This window comes from Cydia pomonella, chromosome 1 (genome assembly GCF_033807575.1).
Source record: "Cydia pomonella isolate Wapato2018A chromosome 1, ilCydPomo1, whole genome shotgun sequence".
In the NCBI taxonomy this organism is placed as follows: domain Eukaryota; kingdom Metazoa; phylum Arthropoda; class Insecta; order Lepidoptera; family Tortricidae; genus Cydia; species Cydia pomonella.
Genome location: NC_084703.1, coordinates 32,497,537 through 32,512,120, shown reverse-complemented (window position 1 = coordinate 32,512,120; position 14,584 = coordinate 32,497,537). Strand labels below are relative to the sequence as shown.

The following is a 14,584-nucleotide window of genomic DNA, read 5'->3' as shown; positions in this document are numbered from 1 at the left end:
TCATTTCGGTTGCATCAGAAATAGTCGGGAATCCAAAATGTTGCGTGAAAAATTGTTTTTAAGTAAAAATAAAAATTCACCACATTTATTTTGCAGATGCTCAATTGAGCAACCATGAAGAGGACACTTGATAACCATAAATGTTTAAAAAAAAAAAGACACTTGATAACATGTTTTGGCAGCATATTAACCTTTTGTTTCTTTAAATCGTACCAAGGAGTCGGTAAATAGTCTCAAATTAAAGTCGATATAGGCTTGTCCGAAATATTTTTGCTAGACGATTTTGAAAGCATCATAAAGTCTCTAAAATAACAAAATATAAAACCTTCTTATATCAGATATGGCGTAAAAATACCCTCAGATCATACCCTAAGAACATAGTAATACAAAATAATAAACAAGTCAACAGTTAGACCAGGTTTAATCTGTATTTATAATAAACGATACAGTCTTTTAGTTGAAGAATTCTGCTAGATATGCAGTGAGGAATGGCGCTCCAATTTTCAGGGCTTCTTTTGTGATGTTATCATCGCCTGGGCTCTTCTCGGGTTTTAGTTGTTTAATTAGTCATTATTTCTCTTTCCGTTATTTAGTCTATTGGTATTTCCGCCATATCTTGTCTAGTTTTATTACTATTATCTTGTTCAACATCTTGTGTCATATCATGTGGTGGTTTTTCATAAAGAGAAGTATAGAAAGAAAGCCGTGACACATTTTATTATGCCTGCTCTATCTTTGTTTTCGCCCTTTTCACTGTTTAAACTTTGTATCCAATTTTTGTGTGTGGATAGTTTGTTAACCCTTTTCCAGGCCGCACCAATCTACAGGGGTTTTCCAAAAAATCCAAATATATTCCAATAAATCGAGCTTTGATGATTGATTTGAAGACAAGTAACATTTCCTGAAAGTGTAATCTGATTTGTACCTTAAATCGGAATGCTTAAGTTGAAATTCCAATGGCGCGTATGTGGTCGATAAATCGTACTATGCCTGGAAAAGGGTTATAGGCTCTTTTTGAACTTTGGTAAGTCAACATATTATTTTCTATAATATGTCTTCTGTAGTTAGCATAGTCTCTCTTGATTGATTTATTGGTTTGTTTAAACAAATTCTTTAGTTCCTTTCTCATATATATTTAAAATTGGCAGTTAAATATAATTTAGTTTTTTTTAATACTTTTTACATTCTAAACTTTGCCCAGATTTCATTCCGCATACATTGCCTTAATACACTTATTCCTTTATTACATATGTACTTATTGTGTACATATTTTAAACCATATAATGTGTATTTTTTACAGATGACATCATACGAGCTAGCAGGTCACGTGGTAGAGGTGGCTCGAACATACGCGGGCGAGGACGCGGGGGCAGGCGCGGGCGCGGTTCGGTCAGGCGGGGGCGATCAGCGACTCGCGCGGAGGGATTCGGGGCCGCAGGTGCGCGGTCTAGGTCCCGCTCGCGGTCGCGGTCGCAGGTGCGCCCGCGCGGCAGGGGCCGAGGCCGCGGACGCGGACGCTCGCAGTCTCGATCTCGCCTGCAGCGGCGCTCCACTTCTCGGGCTAGATCAGAATCTCGCTCGCGCTCACAGCAGAGAGGACTGATACCGAGAGGGAGAGCAGGATTAGAAACTCAAAGTGTACCATTACAAAGCAGAATAGGCAGATTTAGAGGTATGTTTTTATGGTTCTCCATACTTTATATTCTCTTAATTTAACCCTTTATTCAACAACTCAGTGACAGTGTTTAATTCACTGTTTGGTTCTATTCGGCTAAAAATATAAATCTTGTATACCATGGTGATGAATCTTGTATAGAAAGATGTAGCTTACGCAGGTACGAAAAAACATGGAGGTGTAAACAAGTAGTCAAATGGTCCTTTCCCCTGAAAGCCTATTTCTATGACCCGATTGTCATTATTGTTTGTTGTACGTTTCTATTTCTCATACTCATCTTTTAATTTCTTAAATGACGTTCCTTTTACACGATTACGTTCATTGTTCAATAAACAGTGAACGGGAATAAAACATGGAAACATTCTGTCCGCTCAATTATAGCCCAACGTTAACTACTCCGAGGTGGGCGGCGCTTACAAACTACTCGATTGGCAATTTCAGTTCGACCGAATTGACAGTCAGTGACGGATAGCTAAATCGGCTTATAAAAACAATAAATAAACAAAAACTTAATGTATCGTGAAGTGGTGCAGAAGTGATTCTGGTTATATCAAGGACAGTGCAATCACTTTTCACGAGTAACTAATCTGATAACTTCAGTAAAATTTTGAATAAATATTTATTTAATTATTATTTATTTATTTTTAGGGTTCCGTAGCCAAATGGCAAAAAACGGAACCCTTATAGATTCGTCATGTCCGTCTGTCTGTCCGATTATGTCACAGCCACTTTTTTCCGTAACTATAAGAGCTATACTGTTCAAACTTGGTAAGTAGATGTATTCAATAAAACGCATTAAGATTTGTACACAAAAATAGAAAAAAAAACAATAAATTTTGGGGGTTCCCCATACTTAGAACTGAAACTAAAAAAATCTTTTTTCATCAAACCCATACGTATCTATGGATAGGTCTTTAAAAATGATATTTAGGTTCTTAATATCATTTTTTTCTAAACTGAATAGTTTGCGCGAGAGACACTTCCAAAGTAAAAAAATGTGTGCCCCCCCCCCGTAACTTCTAAAATAACAGAATGAAAAATCAAAAAAAAAATTATGATATACATTACCATACAAACTTCCATCGAAAATTGGTTTGAACGAGATCTAGTAAGTAGTTTTTTTTAATACGTCATAAATGGTACGGAACCCTTCATGGGCGAGTCCGACTCGCACTTAGCCGCTTTTTTCAGTCCTACCGTGCGATGCTAAAACGTAAACTGCATACGACTTTCATAGCAACATGCGACTTTTTAGATTACGAGGATAATAGCGATGATTTTATGCCAAATGAAGTAGACTATTTTATTAACGTATGTTTGATTTAGATATTTTCTATATTGGAATGGGTTATTGCCCTGGTTTTGCTTGTTGTAAATTTTAAACCAATGGATAATATTGTGATTAACATTGTCAATAATAAAAAGTTTTCGGTCTGTAATGCTTACAAACTTCCAAATCTGATTTTGGTAGCACATGTTCATTGACTATTAATTCAATTGACTGAATACACTTAAATAAATATTGATATCGATGTCTAAATTATTTCAAAGGTAAAATTTATAAATTGAGAGCTTGCCTCGAAAACTTGTACTACTCCCAATACTGTGTTTTATGTTCATTCCAATACCTTTATCTTTCAACACTTTTATAAATTTATCAGTTCCAATTGTTACGGGCGCTCTCTGACAACCAACCCCTGAAATAACCATACCCGGTCTCCTATATGTAGATATGTTTTTCTGTCACTCTTTCTATGAATTAATTTAACGAATACGACATTATCTGAAAATGTTGATCATTTCAATCCACCCTCTACTGTCACATACAGGGTGAAATTTTAACCACCAACCATACTCTGCGTAGTGACTTTGTAGGTCATATGAATAACTATTATAGGACCAATGCCGAAAGCGCGAAAAAAAATTGGCTGTCCCATAGAAATCAGCGGCATCAGAATCAGCCGGAATGTATGAAACAGACAATTTTCTCTCAGCTCAGTATGACCTGTAAAGTCATTACTACATATACTCTTATATCCCTGTATGGCTAAGACTTTCTGTCGAATCTCTCTTCCGTTGTGCATTTTCACTTTACTTACTTGCAGTTGCCCAGAAATCTTCCATCCGTCTTGCATTTACACAGCGCAAAAATATTTCCGTTGGAACTGAAAGTGGGGTTGAGCCTTTATTGTCACTCCTCCTGTTCAAATATTTTTGACCCGATTCGTGTACCCATGTAAATTTTGCTGGCTGTACCTGAACGTGACTACGCACTGCCATACAGCTTAATAATAAAATACATATTATAGCGGAATATGTTAACACCACAATGAATATTTACTTACATTGGCTTAGTCTGTCATAAGAACATTTTAACTAGTTATCTATTAATCTGCACAAAATTATTATACCTGGTTGGATTGGATTGGAGTGGATTATTTAACTGGTTCTTAAAACTATTATGGCATAAACCTATCCCTATCTAGGTAATATTCTAATTAGAATGTGAACCGCGTGCTCTCAGCTGCCAGTACGTACAGTAAGAAGGTTATTAACGGATTAATGTCGCTGATTGGTAGTTATTTACATTATATGCATTTCACCGACACTTAGCTGTGTACATTAGTGTAATAGAGATGACTATTATTTCGTTTACCAGTTTTGATTACAGGCTCTGTAAACGTATCGTCTTATTTAAATGTAGGCGTAATTGTCTGTGTGCTAAACTGCTAATTGTCCCGAGAATTTGAACGGTAATGTTCTCAAAGACGGATTCTATGTTATTTCCGTTCACTGCATTATATGCATTTCATCGACACTTAGCTATGGACATTAGTGTAATAGAGATGACTATTATTTCGTTTACCAGTTTTGATTACAGGCTCTGTAAACGTATCGTCTTATTTAAATGTCGTCGTAATTGTGTATGTATGCTAATTGTCCCGCGAATTAGAAACGGTAATGTTCTCAAAGGCGGATTCTATGTTATTTCCGTTTATTGTCAATAAAAGATAAGTACCTACAAGAGGTACAACAAACAACAAATTTATAAAATTCGTCCCTTTAAATGTTCTTAAAATTTGTACCTATGTGTTCTACTTTCTTCATAATCGAAATGAAAAAGTCGAGTGAAAACACGCATTTCACCTGCGAACTTAGTGGCGCTCTCTTTTCTTGCGATCGCCAAAATATCTCGTGTGCTAGGTCGCTTGCCAATCTTGGGTAATAACCTCTTGGTAATTTTTACAGGTAGTGGTAAAAAAAGTCTTAGCCGTTCCCGTTCTACTTCCAATGTACGCGGCGATGTACGCAGCCGGCTCGGCGTGAAGCGCGGTGCGCTCGCGGCCGGCGCGCGCCGCCCGCTCGCCGTCGCCAAGAGAGGTATCGCCAAGCGCGGCCGGGGTCTGACTACACGCAACAAATACACTTCAGTAGGATTGAGATCTGATCAAATACTCAAAGAACAACTTAATAAGAAAGCGCAAAATTTGCTATTCCAGGATAATATCATTCAATCTCAAACATTTACTCGGTCCAGGTCAAGATCCAGATCGAGAAATAATTCATTATCAAGGAATAACTCACTGCCTCGGAGTAATTCACGGTCTAGGAACAATTCCTTCACCTCGGCATCTCAGTTGACTGTCAGCGTGGCTAATGATCTAGCAAAGCGACGTCGACGTAATAGCGTTGGCAATCCTAATTACTTAAATAAACAGAGCCTCGTTCAGCTGAATAATCAACTGGGTGGATATAAACAGAGGCGAGGGCCCGGGAGCGTCTACTCTGTGGGGTCTAACCGGTCAACCCAGTCTAATAGATCGAACCGATCAAACGCCAGCGCGCGCTCGACCCGCTCTCGAGGCCGCGGACGTGGACGCGGGCGCGGGCGCGGTCGGGGAATCAGCCGTAACTTTGTCAATAAACAGGTCCTCAATAGCAAACTGCAGAAAGAAATTGCTGCTATTCAAGGAAAAGCAAACGGCAATTCGAGTGAAGCGCCAGTGGGAATAAACTTTACTCCTACGCCGGCAAGCACTGCGCAAACCTTGCATCAAAGGTTTGCTAGTTCATGAATTTGAAGCATTCATTATTGCTAAGACTCACGAATTTTAAAAAGATAATGTCATGTGTATTGTGTAAGTAAGGCACCATGGCACCAGCAGTTATTGCTCTATGTTGCCGATTTCATTAAAAGATCATCTTTTCACAATCTACTTAAGTAATATTCGTTGTGAATATTTTTTGCCCACTAGTGTTAAATGTACTTATTGATAAAAACAATTATAAGTGTAGGGGCGGACCTCGGACATTGTTATGCAGTTTTGTTCCTGTTGAATTTGGGGTTACCGTGTACAGTCTTACATTGCGTACCAAATAAAAGCGTATAAAGACTGTTACGAAAGGCGACTAAGGCGGTGGTAACAACTATGGAACTGCTGCTGTGTAAGTACTGTGTTGATCAGCAGGCACGTAAATTAACTAGTGGGAATAACCCCTCCCACTAGTTACCACCAACTTGTTATCAGTGGTAACAATTGGTATTTTTCTTCCCACCTGTCCCCAGTGGTAACAACTGAATAAAAAATCCTAGTAGTTACGACTTACTAACAACGTAGTGGTTACAGCTGGGTATAACCCATAAATTGTCGTATAAACAACGCTGTTGCCATGGCTGCCATTGATGATATCTATTTTGATTTGATTACTTTGTGCTGTATTTCTCTGAATAATATATGATTATAATTATTTATAGTAACATAAGTAATGATCATTTTGTTAGGGCTTGTTATATATTTGTACAAAAAATATGATAAGACAAATAGAAGTATGATAGTACCTATGTATTAAAATATCTGAACTCTGTACCCCTTTAAAAGTTAGAACGTGTGTACATAAATTATACTCACTGAGTAGTATCGCATGAAGGTATAAACGTGGATATTTTGCTCTAAATATTCATAAAAGTATTGTAACTAACATAATATTATGTTTTACAGATATGTATAACGTACCAGCCGATTCAGAATATGCCTGTAGACCCATTTCGTAACCTGGCGTCTGTTTCTTAATCTAAATTTGTCACCTGACAGGCTGACACGACCAGAAAAATCTCTACATTCCAGGGTCGGTAGGTAACAACAATGTGTAGTAGTTAGTTTTCAAGCTGTAATTCAATACAATTAGCTGGAAATTTGGCATAATTAATGGAGAACTTTTATCTATCAGGATATGTCGGTTATAGAGCAAAGTTAAATTTTATCTACTCTCCCCTCCCCTCCGGGGCGAGCGTCACCCCCCCGCACCCTCTAATATGTCCCGGAGTGTGGTATTTTCCACTTAAAAAAGAAACCGAACACGATACATAAAAACCGGCCAAAAGCATGTCGGGCCATGATCAGAGTAGGGTTCCGTAGTTACTCCTCCGTCACAATAAGCTAAACTGGAGCTTAAAGTATAGTAGATTGAACAACCAAGGGATGAACTGACGTGACGACCGGTCTGGCCTAGTGGGTAGTGACCCTGCCTACGACGCCGATGGTCCCGGGTTCAAATCCTGGTAAGGGCATTTATTCGTGTGATGAGCATGGATATTTGTTCCTGAGTCATGGGTGTTTTCTATGTATTTAAGTATTTATGAATATTTATATATTAGGTATATAGATCGTTGTCTAAGTACCCTCAACACAAGCCTTATTGAGCTTACTGTGGGACTTAGTCAATTTGTGTAATAATGTCCATTAATATTTATTTTATTATTTATTTATTATTTTTATGAACTGTGGATGTACTTACGTCTTTTTACTATGAAGGGGATTTTTTTGCGATAACTCAAAAACAGCTAAACTGATCAAATCCGCTATAGTTTTCGTTTAATGTCTTTTTTAAGCTCTACTTCCAAGATTTTTTCATAATTTTTGAAGTTAGGGGGGGGGGGGAAACTCTTTTTTTTTTCTTTCGGAGCGTTTATCTCCGAATATATTCACTTTATCAAAAAATGTGTGTTGAAGACCCCTATTTGTTTTGAGAGACCTTTCCAACGATATCCCAAACAGTAGGGTTGAAGCAAAAAAAAAAATTCACCCCCACTTTACGTGTAGGGGAAGTACCCTAAAAAAATTTAATTTTTAGATTTTATTGTACGACTTTCTCGGCTTTATTTCAGCTTTCTAGCACTAACGACCACGGAGCAAAGCCTCGGACAGACAGACAGACAGACGGACATGGCGAAACTATAAGGGTTCCTAGTTGACTACGGAACCCTAAAAAGTGTGTAGGAACGAAATAATCCTTGATAAATTTGCTAGAAACCTCTCATACGTACAAAAGAAATATCACTTATAGTTTCAGCGCAATCAGCCACCAATACGAATGTTTTTAATAATTTATTAATTTTGTTTGCTAATCGTTTAGTTAGTTATTTCAATAAATTCACATTAACTTCCAAGATATGTACGACAAAAGTAAAGAATAGAATATACTCTTTATAAAAAGGTATAATTCATTTCTAAACTATTTTATTTATTGTTGATACGCTATTTTTTTAAATGTTAATTAATTCGGCCATTCAGCGAAATATAATCATTCGTACTCGTTAAACGCTGTTATTTTAAATACGATAGACTTTTTATGTTTTACTGTAATCTATAGGTATAGAACTAGTCTCTGTATTTTGTTTTTTAATTTTTAGGCCCAATATTTTAGGAAATAAGGGGGTGGGGACATGGTTAATTTTCGCCTATTTTCTTAAATAACTTCGATTTCGTTCCTACACACTTTTTATGTATCGTGTGCGGTTTTTTTTAAAGTGGGTTTATAGCAAATTTATCAAGGATTATTTCGTTCCTACACATTATGTATCGTGTGCGGTTTTTTTTAAGTGGAAAATACCACGCTCCGGGACATATTCGCGGGCGCGGGGGGGGGGGAGGATAGTTAAAATTTAACTTTACTCTGTAACCTACATATCCTGATAGATAAAAGTTCTCCATTAATTATGCCAAATTTTCCATACATTTGAATCTAATTTTCTTCAACTACAACCTTATGGCTAACTCTTTGTCTATTGTAAGTAAAACCGCACGTGTTCCTATCTGCAAAAAAAGGTTCGGTCATTGGCGTATAATTCTAATTGGCACCTGAGCGCGGGCTAGTCCTACGCTCAAAAAAGCGCTCCGATAACGCGCCTTGGTTAGGCATCTCGATGACACATTTTTATACTGGTTCTGTAGCGTTCGGTTCGCCCCAGGGCGACCCCACATTAGCGTTTCCCGAACCTCGGCGTCTAGTGAACTCTATGGCAGCTGCTCGACGCGACGTTGGCGTATCTGCGCAGCGACAGCAGCATTTTCCACAGCGCTGACTAGATGCCAACGCTCAAAAGAGGCTAGTATGGGGTAGCTCTAACCGTACAGGGACCAGACAGCCTCGTAAAATGTTTTTCCATTTGAATTTTATTGCAATTTTCTCAGCATTTGCAATTCATTAACCGGTTGCAGTGACCGAACCTTCTTTAAGCAGGTGAGTGTACGTGAGGCTTTACTTACAAATATTTGGGAGACCGAGATTTACTCGAAAAACTAAAAAAATAATTAAAAAATCTGGCTAGATCGATTTTTCTCCCTTCAAATCCCCCATATTATATTGGGTGATAACAAAAAATGAGAATGATTTTCTGTAGACTTATAAACAAAACTGTCTACATAAACACACACACAATGCTGTTGATAAAGTTGTTGCTAGTTCTTTTGAGATTCTTGAATTTCATATTTTTTATTTCTTCAAACATTTATTTTTGTTAGACTGGAGTCACTGGAGTCGAAACAAGAAACTCTGCGAAAACGTGTTGTACATTTTAAAAATTCTAACTTAAACATGGAAAAAGGGACACACAGTGGGTCATTTTAGTACAAATGTACCAGTTTCTACTATATATAAAAATAGAAGTACTTCTTGCATCCTTGACTATAAAGCGCAAAAATGATAGTGGCTGGCCAGCGAAGATAATAACCAAGGCAAGGCGAGCCTGAATTGACTCAAAAGCACTTTTAATTATATGAATTCCATGAGCTAACGAGATGTCGCCAAATTTTTTAAGTGTTACCAACTGTATATTAATTTGTCGATCATTAAAAAATATAGGTCTGGAATGCTACTAGAAGATAAGAGCCCCGTAATACACTGATCAGTAAAAATCGACCATAATGGTCTCAGTGTCGCTAGATGACTCGGAATAGGGTTGTTTCCATCTACAAATCTTAGGGCAGAATTGTATCCCAATAAATTCTTTTGGATTATAAGAATATGTTAAACTTCTTTTAGGGGACCTATAATGAGCCTATTTTTGTAAATATTGAATTTAAAATATCTTTTGGCACACGTCACGTGACCAAACTCGAAACGTCATTGACGATTCTGATGACGTCATAACTCTCGGATTGACACTGTTGACAGTTAGACGATAAACAACAAATGACAAATGTCAGTTGACAGTTCGTATCTTCTACGTGTGTATGTATGTTGTGTCAAACCGTAAACTGTGACGTTACACAATTTTCAAAGAGCGTTTTGGGCGCGAAAGCATCTGTCAAAATATATTTTGTTAATTTAATTTAATTAATAATTTAATTTATTTTGTTAATATGTTTTGTTAATATTTAAAGCCGTTTTTAGTATAAAAGTTGAATTTTAGGGCAACTTTTAGTTAATATAGAACGTAATACAAGCGTTTCAAAAAATTGGAAACAACCCTATTGCGAAAGGAAATCATTCAGTTTGGATGATGAAAGTTAATTTCCTTTTGGCAAAACTGTACCCCTAGTGTAAATAAATTCGATTTCGAAACGTGACGTACGCGTTTGCGTTTAGTCTCATTTTGTATTGGATTTAGAAAGAGCGCGCCAAGCGACGTTTTGGAAACTCAAAATCCTATACAAAATGAGACTTAACGCAAACGCGTTCGTCACGTTATGATGTCGATCAAATTTACACTAGGGGTACTGATATACCTGGAAATGGTTGATACTATACTAGCAATAATTCTACAGTACCAGGAAATATCAAATACATGTATTATGGACAAGTTTGAGCAGACATACATTACAATTCTAGGACTCCGATAACATACCATTTGTATGTAAGTCCGAAATTCCTCAAACCCACAATGTCGGCCGATTGATAGTTTTTTTTGGCTGTTTGAGTAGTTAAGTGTCTAAAAATAATTGGAGAGCTGAAAATTGTGCCCAACTAATAAAAATAACTAAGACTTGCGTGTCCAAAAATGGACAAAAACGGTGTCCAAAGGTCTTATTCGAACTTTATATCTAAACTACGTGAAAAGCTGACCACGGGCCCTATTCTAACATCCATTAATGTTATTGTAAATAATTATCTTGTATATATTGCCTAATAATAACAAAGTATCGTAAAAAGTTATATGAGTGTATTTTCACAGCTCTGAAATAATTCTCATTTGTTTGTTATCACCCGTTAACAAACTTCATTGAAATCGTTAGAGCCTCTTACGAGATCCCCGAAATTATATATATATATTACTCGTTTAAAGGTATAAATAATATATGTAGGTATAATAATTAATAAAATAAGATATCTGAGTTAGCCTTAAGGGCTAGCTTGAAACTAACAACTATAATACAATTACAATTTGTACAATAGCGTTAAGGCCCCGTAGAATCATGTTTTTCTCTTTTTCACTGATCGTAAGCGTGAGCGAGATAGATTTGCGTGCTCGAAACCGCGGATATAATGTTTCTTTTTTTTTAATTTATTGTAAAAAAAGTAATCAATGAGTTTGCTCAAAACAAAACTGCATTTTTAGAAGCAATTTTCATGTTTTTAGCCTTTGTGCATGAAGTGTTACAAATTTTTAAAGTGCGTTTTATCCAAAAAACAGGGTTAAAATCGATGTAGTCACTAGAGAAAATCCTCAAGATTATCTATAAAAGCGGTACGATACTCTGAAGTCTGAACCTATGGCACCTTAATGTGGAATTGTGATGTAAGGCGACAATAATGGGAAAAAGTAGTAGCGATGAAACAGGGGCCTGGTTGCTAAACTTATTAATTTATTATGAATTGGTCATGTTTTTTATGTTTCTACGTCTTATAATTCGCTTATTTTTTTCATAATAATACCTAAATGATTAAAAAAACTGCTGTCAGTTTAGTCTATTTAATATTAAATATGCTTGGATTCAAGCGGCGGATTTTTTGTCGAATTTGTCGGGTTATTCCCACCAGTTACCACTAAGTTGTTACCAGTGGTAACTACTGGAAAAAACATTCCCACCTTTTACCAGTGGTAACTGCTGGGAAGGAAGGAAAAAAATCCAGTAGTTACTACCAAACCGAGTTGGTTGCCACCAAACCACCAAAATGTTGTTAGAGTTCAATACTAATAAAAACACTAGAAATAGTATACCTAGTTGGTTACTAAATTGTGTTACTTCAATAATCTTTATCTACATAAAATATACGAATGAAAGTTGAATAAACTATACATTAAAATGAAGTACACAAAATCAGGAATTACATATGACAATATCATTCAAAATGGCCTCCTCTGGCCTTGACGCAGGCCCTCAAACGACGAGGCCAGTCATCAATAGCGGCACACGCACGATTGTCATGTCTAATTCCGTCACTGTCTTAACTATGGCCCGCTTGAGGGAGTCAAGATTTGTGTGGGACGCACAGGCTTTCTCAATAACCTGCCATATGGCATAATCCAGGGGGTTAAGGACGGCCAGTCTTGGTGGGCAATAAAGTCACTTTTGTTCCTTCGAAACCAGGCTTGAGTTGTTTTTGCCTTATGTGCAGGAGCTGAGTCCTGTTGAAAGACCCATGGCTGGTTTTGAAATAGGGAGTGGCTTAAGGGCTTCACTATTGGTTCGAGAACGGTTTCCTGGTAAACTTTGGCCCCAGTTTACAGACCTTTTTCACAGAAATGAACCTGTGTTAGCCCTGAGTATGACACACCCAGCCAAATCATCACATAAGAGGGATGATGGCCTCGTTGCACTCGGAACAGCCGTAATCGCCTCTTGACTGTTTTTTGCATACACCTCTGTCATTCTGGCGGTTACAACATTCTTCAATGGTAATTTTTTTTTTCATCTGTAGGTAAATAGTATTTTTCGGTGGCGATTTTGTGCGTACCGCTTCAATAGAACGCGACTTCTCTCTAGCCTCATAGTCTTTAATCGTCCATTAAGCAAATGACCTTTTTTATCTGCGGTAAGCGTGTAGTCCAAGGTCTTCATTGATAACTTTTTTTAGGGAGCTTCTCTTCAGACATCTGTATTGCCAACAACTTATGCTTCCGGGCGGGGTTTCTTGCAATTCTCGCCTTCGTACGTACTACATTTCGATGCTAGTTGTCATAACTTGACGAGTACCGAGATATACACTCGCCTACGGCTCGTGGCAAGACTCGGGACGAGTGAAGAATGACATTTCCGCACGTGTATCGAACGTTTTTTAATACAGTTGCGAAAAAATAAGAAAAACAACATAAGACGGAAACAATTGTAAATATAAAACATTGTAAAATAGATCACATACGGTCCGTCAGTCAAAGACCGACTATTTTTGATCACTTTAAGGCAGTTTACTGAAACAGTAATCGACTTATAATGAGACTAATAACTAATTAACTTATAATTAATTATGGATTAAAGCACTCTATATTTATTCTGTTTTTGTTAGTATTGAACGCTAACCAAATTTTGGTGGTAACTACTGAGAAAAAAATTCCCACCTTTCACCAGTGGTAACTACTGGAAAAAAAAAATCCCACTGGTTACCACCAACTTGGTTTGGCGGTAACTACTGGGATTTTTTCCCCAGTAGTTACTAGTGGTAAAAGGTGGGAAAAAAATCCCAGTAGTTACCACTGGTAACAACTCGGCGGAAACTAGTGGGAATAACCCAATTTGTCGCCTGACTAGTCCGCTGCAGAGACTCGCATATGAATGTTAAGAGTTTACCGGCGGTTGATAATAATTATACACTATGACGATGACATACATTTATTGGGAGATTTTGGTATAGTTTTGTTTCCATAATAGCTAACAAGTAATGCTATATGATATATTTATAAGAGATAATAAATCTGATTTCCTTTGACCTGTGAATTTTATTTTTCATATTTATTTTCCGGACTAATGTGACGAAGTAGCATTTTCTAGAATTTATTCAAGGTGGTAAGGCGGTGGTATTCAAGGTGGGAAATAGTGGGAAGGCACTGTCAATTTGTTAGTCCTAGAGGTATACTTAGTATGAATTATGGCAGATGATTTTTTTCAGGATCGGTCCCTAATCTATTAAACAAAAACCTTTGTTTCTTTATGCAGAGCAACTACGGCGCGTGCCAAAACAACCATGTCGTTTAACCCTTGATCAAATACCGCGAAATTATTTCCCACTTCATTCTAATTTACGAAATATTTTTTATCTTTTAAATGGCGATACCAACCATACAGATTTAAAATCTTAGTAACATTATGAATTTGAAAAATGGCAACACTTGTAATGGCCGCCATATGTGGTCAAAGTCAAGTCAGTTGTCGTGATTTTTTTGCAATAGCAACAGTACGGAAGGTAGAGGCAAGGAACAAAATCTCCATATACCAAAAAGTGTCTGACAAAAAACCATAAATAGGTGGCGCTACAATACCTAGAATACTTGAGGAAAAAATCTATTCAATTCAATTCAATTCAAATATACTTTATTCATGTAGGCCTAGCAACAAGCACTTATGAATAGTAAGACAGTATTACATATAATTATCTTAATCTAATTATCAGAGCAATTTATTGATGTTGTAAATATTATTCCATATATAATACTAATGGATATAATTCATAGATCAAATTTCGACTTTTTGA

General features: G+C 36.9%; 2 protein-coding genes across 2 annotated transcripts in view; one reads left to right on the top strand and one right to left on the bottom strand.

Annotated features, from left to right (window-relative positions):
- The window catches only part of LOC133519769 (serine/arginine-rich splicing factor 4), a 28,226-nt gene extending 14,404 nt beyond the window's left edge, over positions 1 to 13,822 (top strand). Inside the window, exons 2-3 of the mRNA XM_061853859.1 lie at positions 1,301 to 1,672; positions 4,925 to 13,822. Of these exons, the coding sequence (XP_061709843.1) occupies positions 1,301 to 1,672; positions 4,925 to 5,751 (1,199 nt within the window). The 3' untranslated portion in view covers positions 5,752 to 13,822. The remainder of the gene's footprint in view (positions 1 to 1,300; positions 1,673 to 4,924) is intronic.
- Positions 1,476 to 14,584, bottom strand: part of LOC133519775 (protein cereblon-like) — a 40,590-nt gene continuing 27,481 nt past the window's right edge. Inside the window, exon 4 of the mRNA XM_061853870.1 lies at positions 1,476 to 1,599. Coding sequence (XP_061709854.1) covers positions 1,562 to 1,599 — 38 coding nt within the window. The 3' untranslated portion in view covers positions 1,476 to 1,561. The remainder of the gene's footprint in view (positions 1,600 to 14,584) is intronic.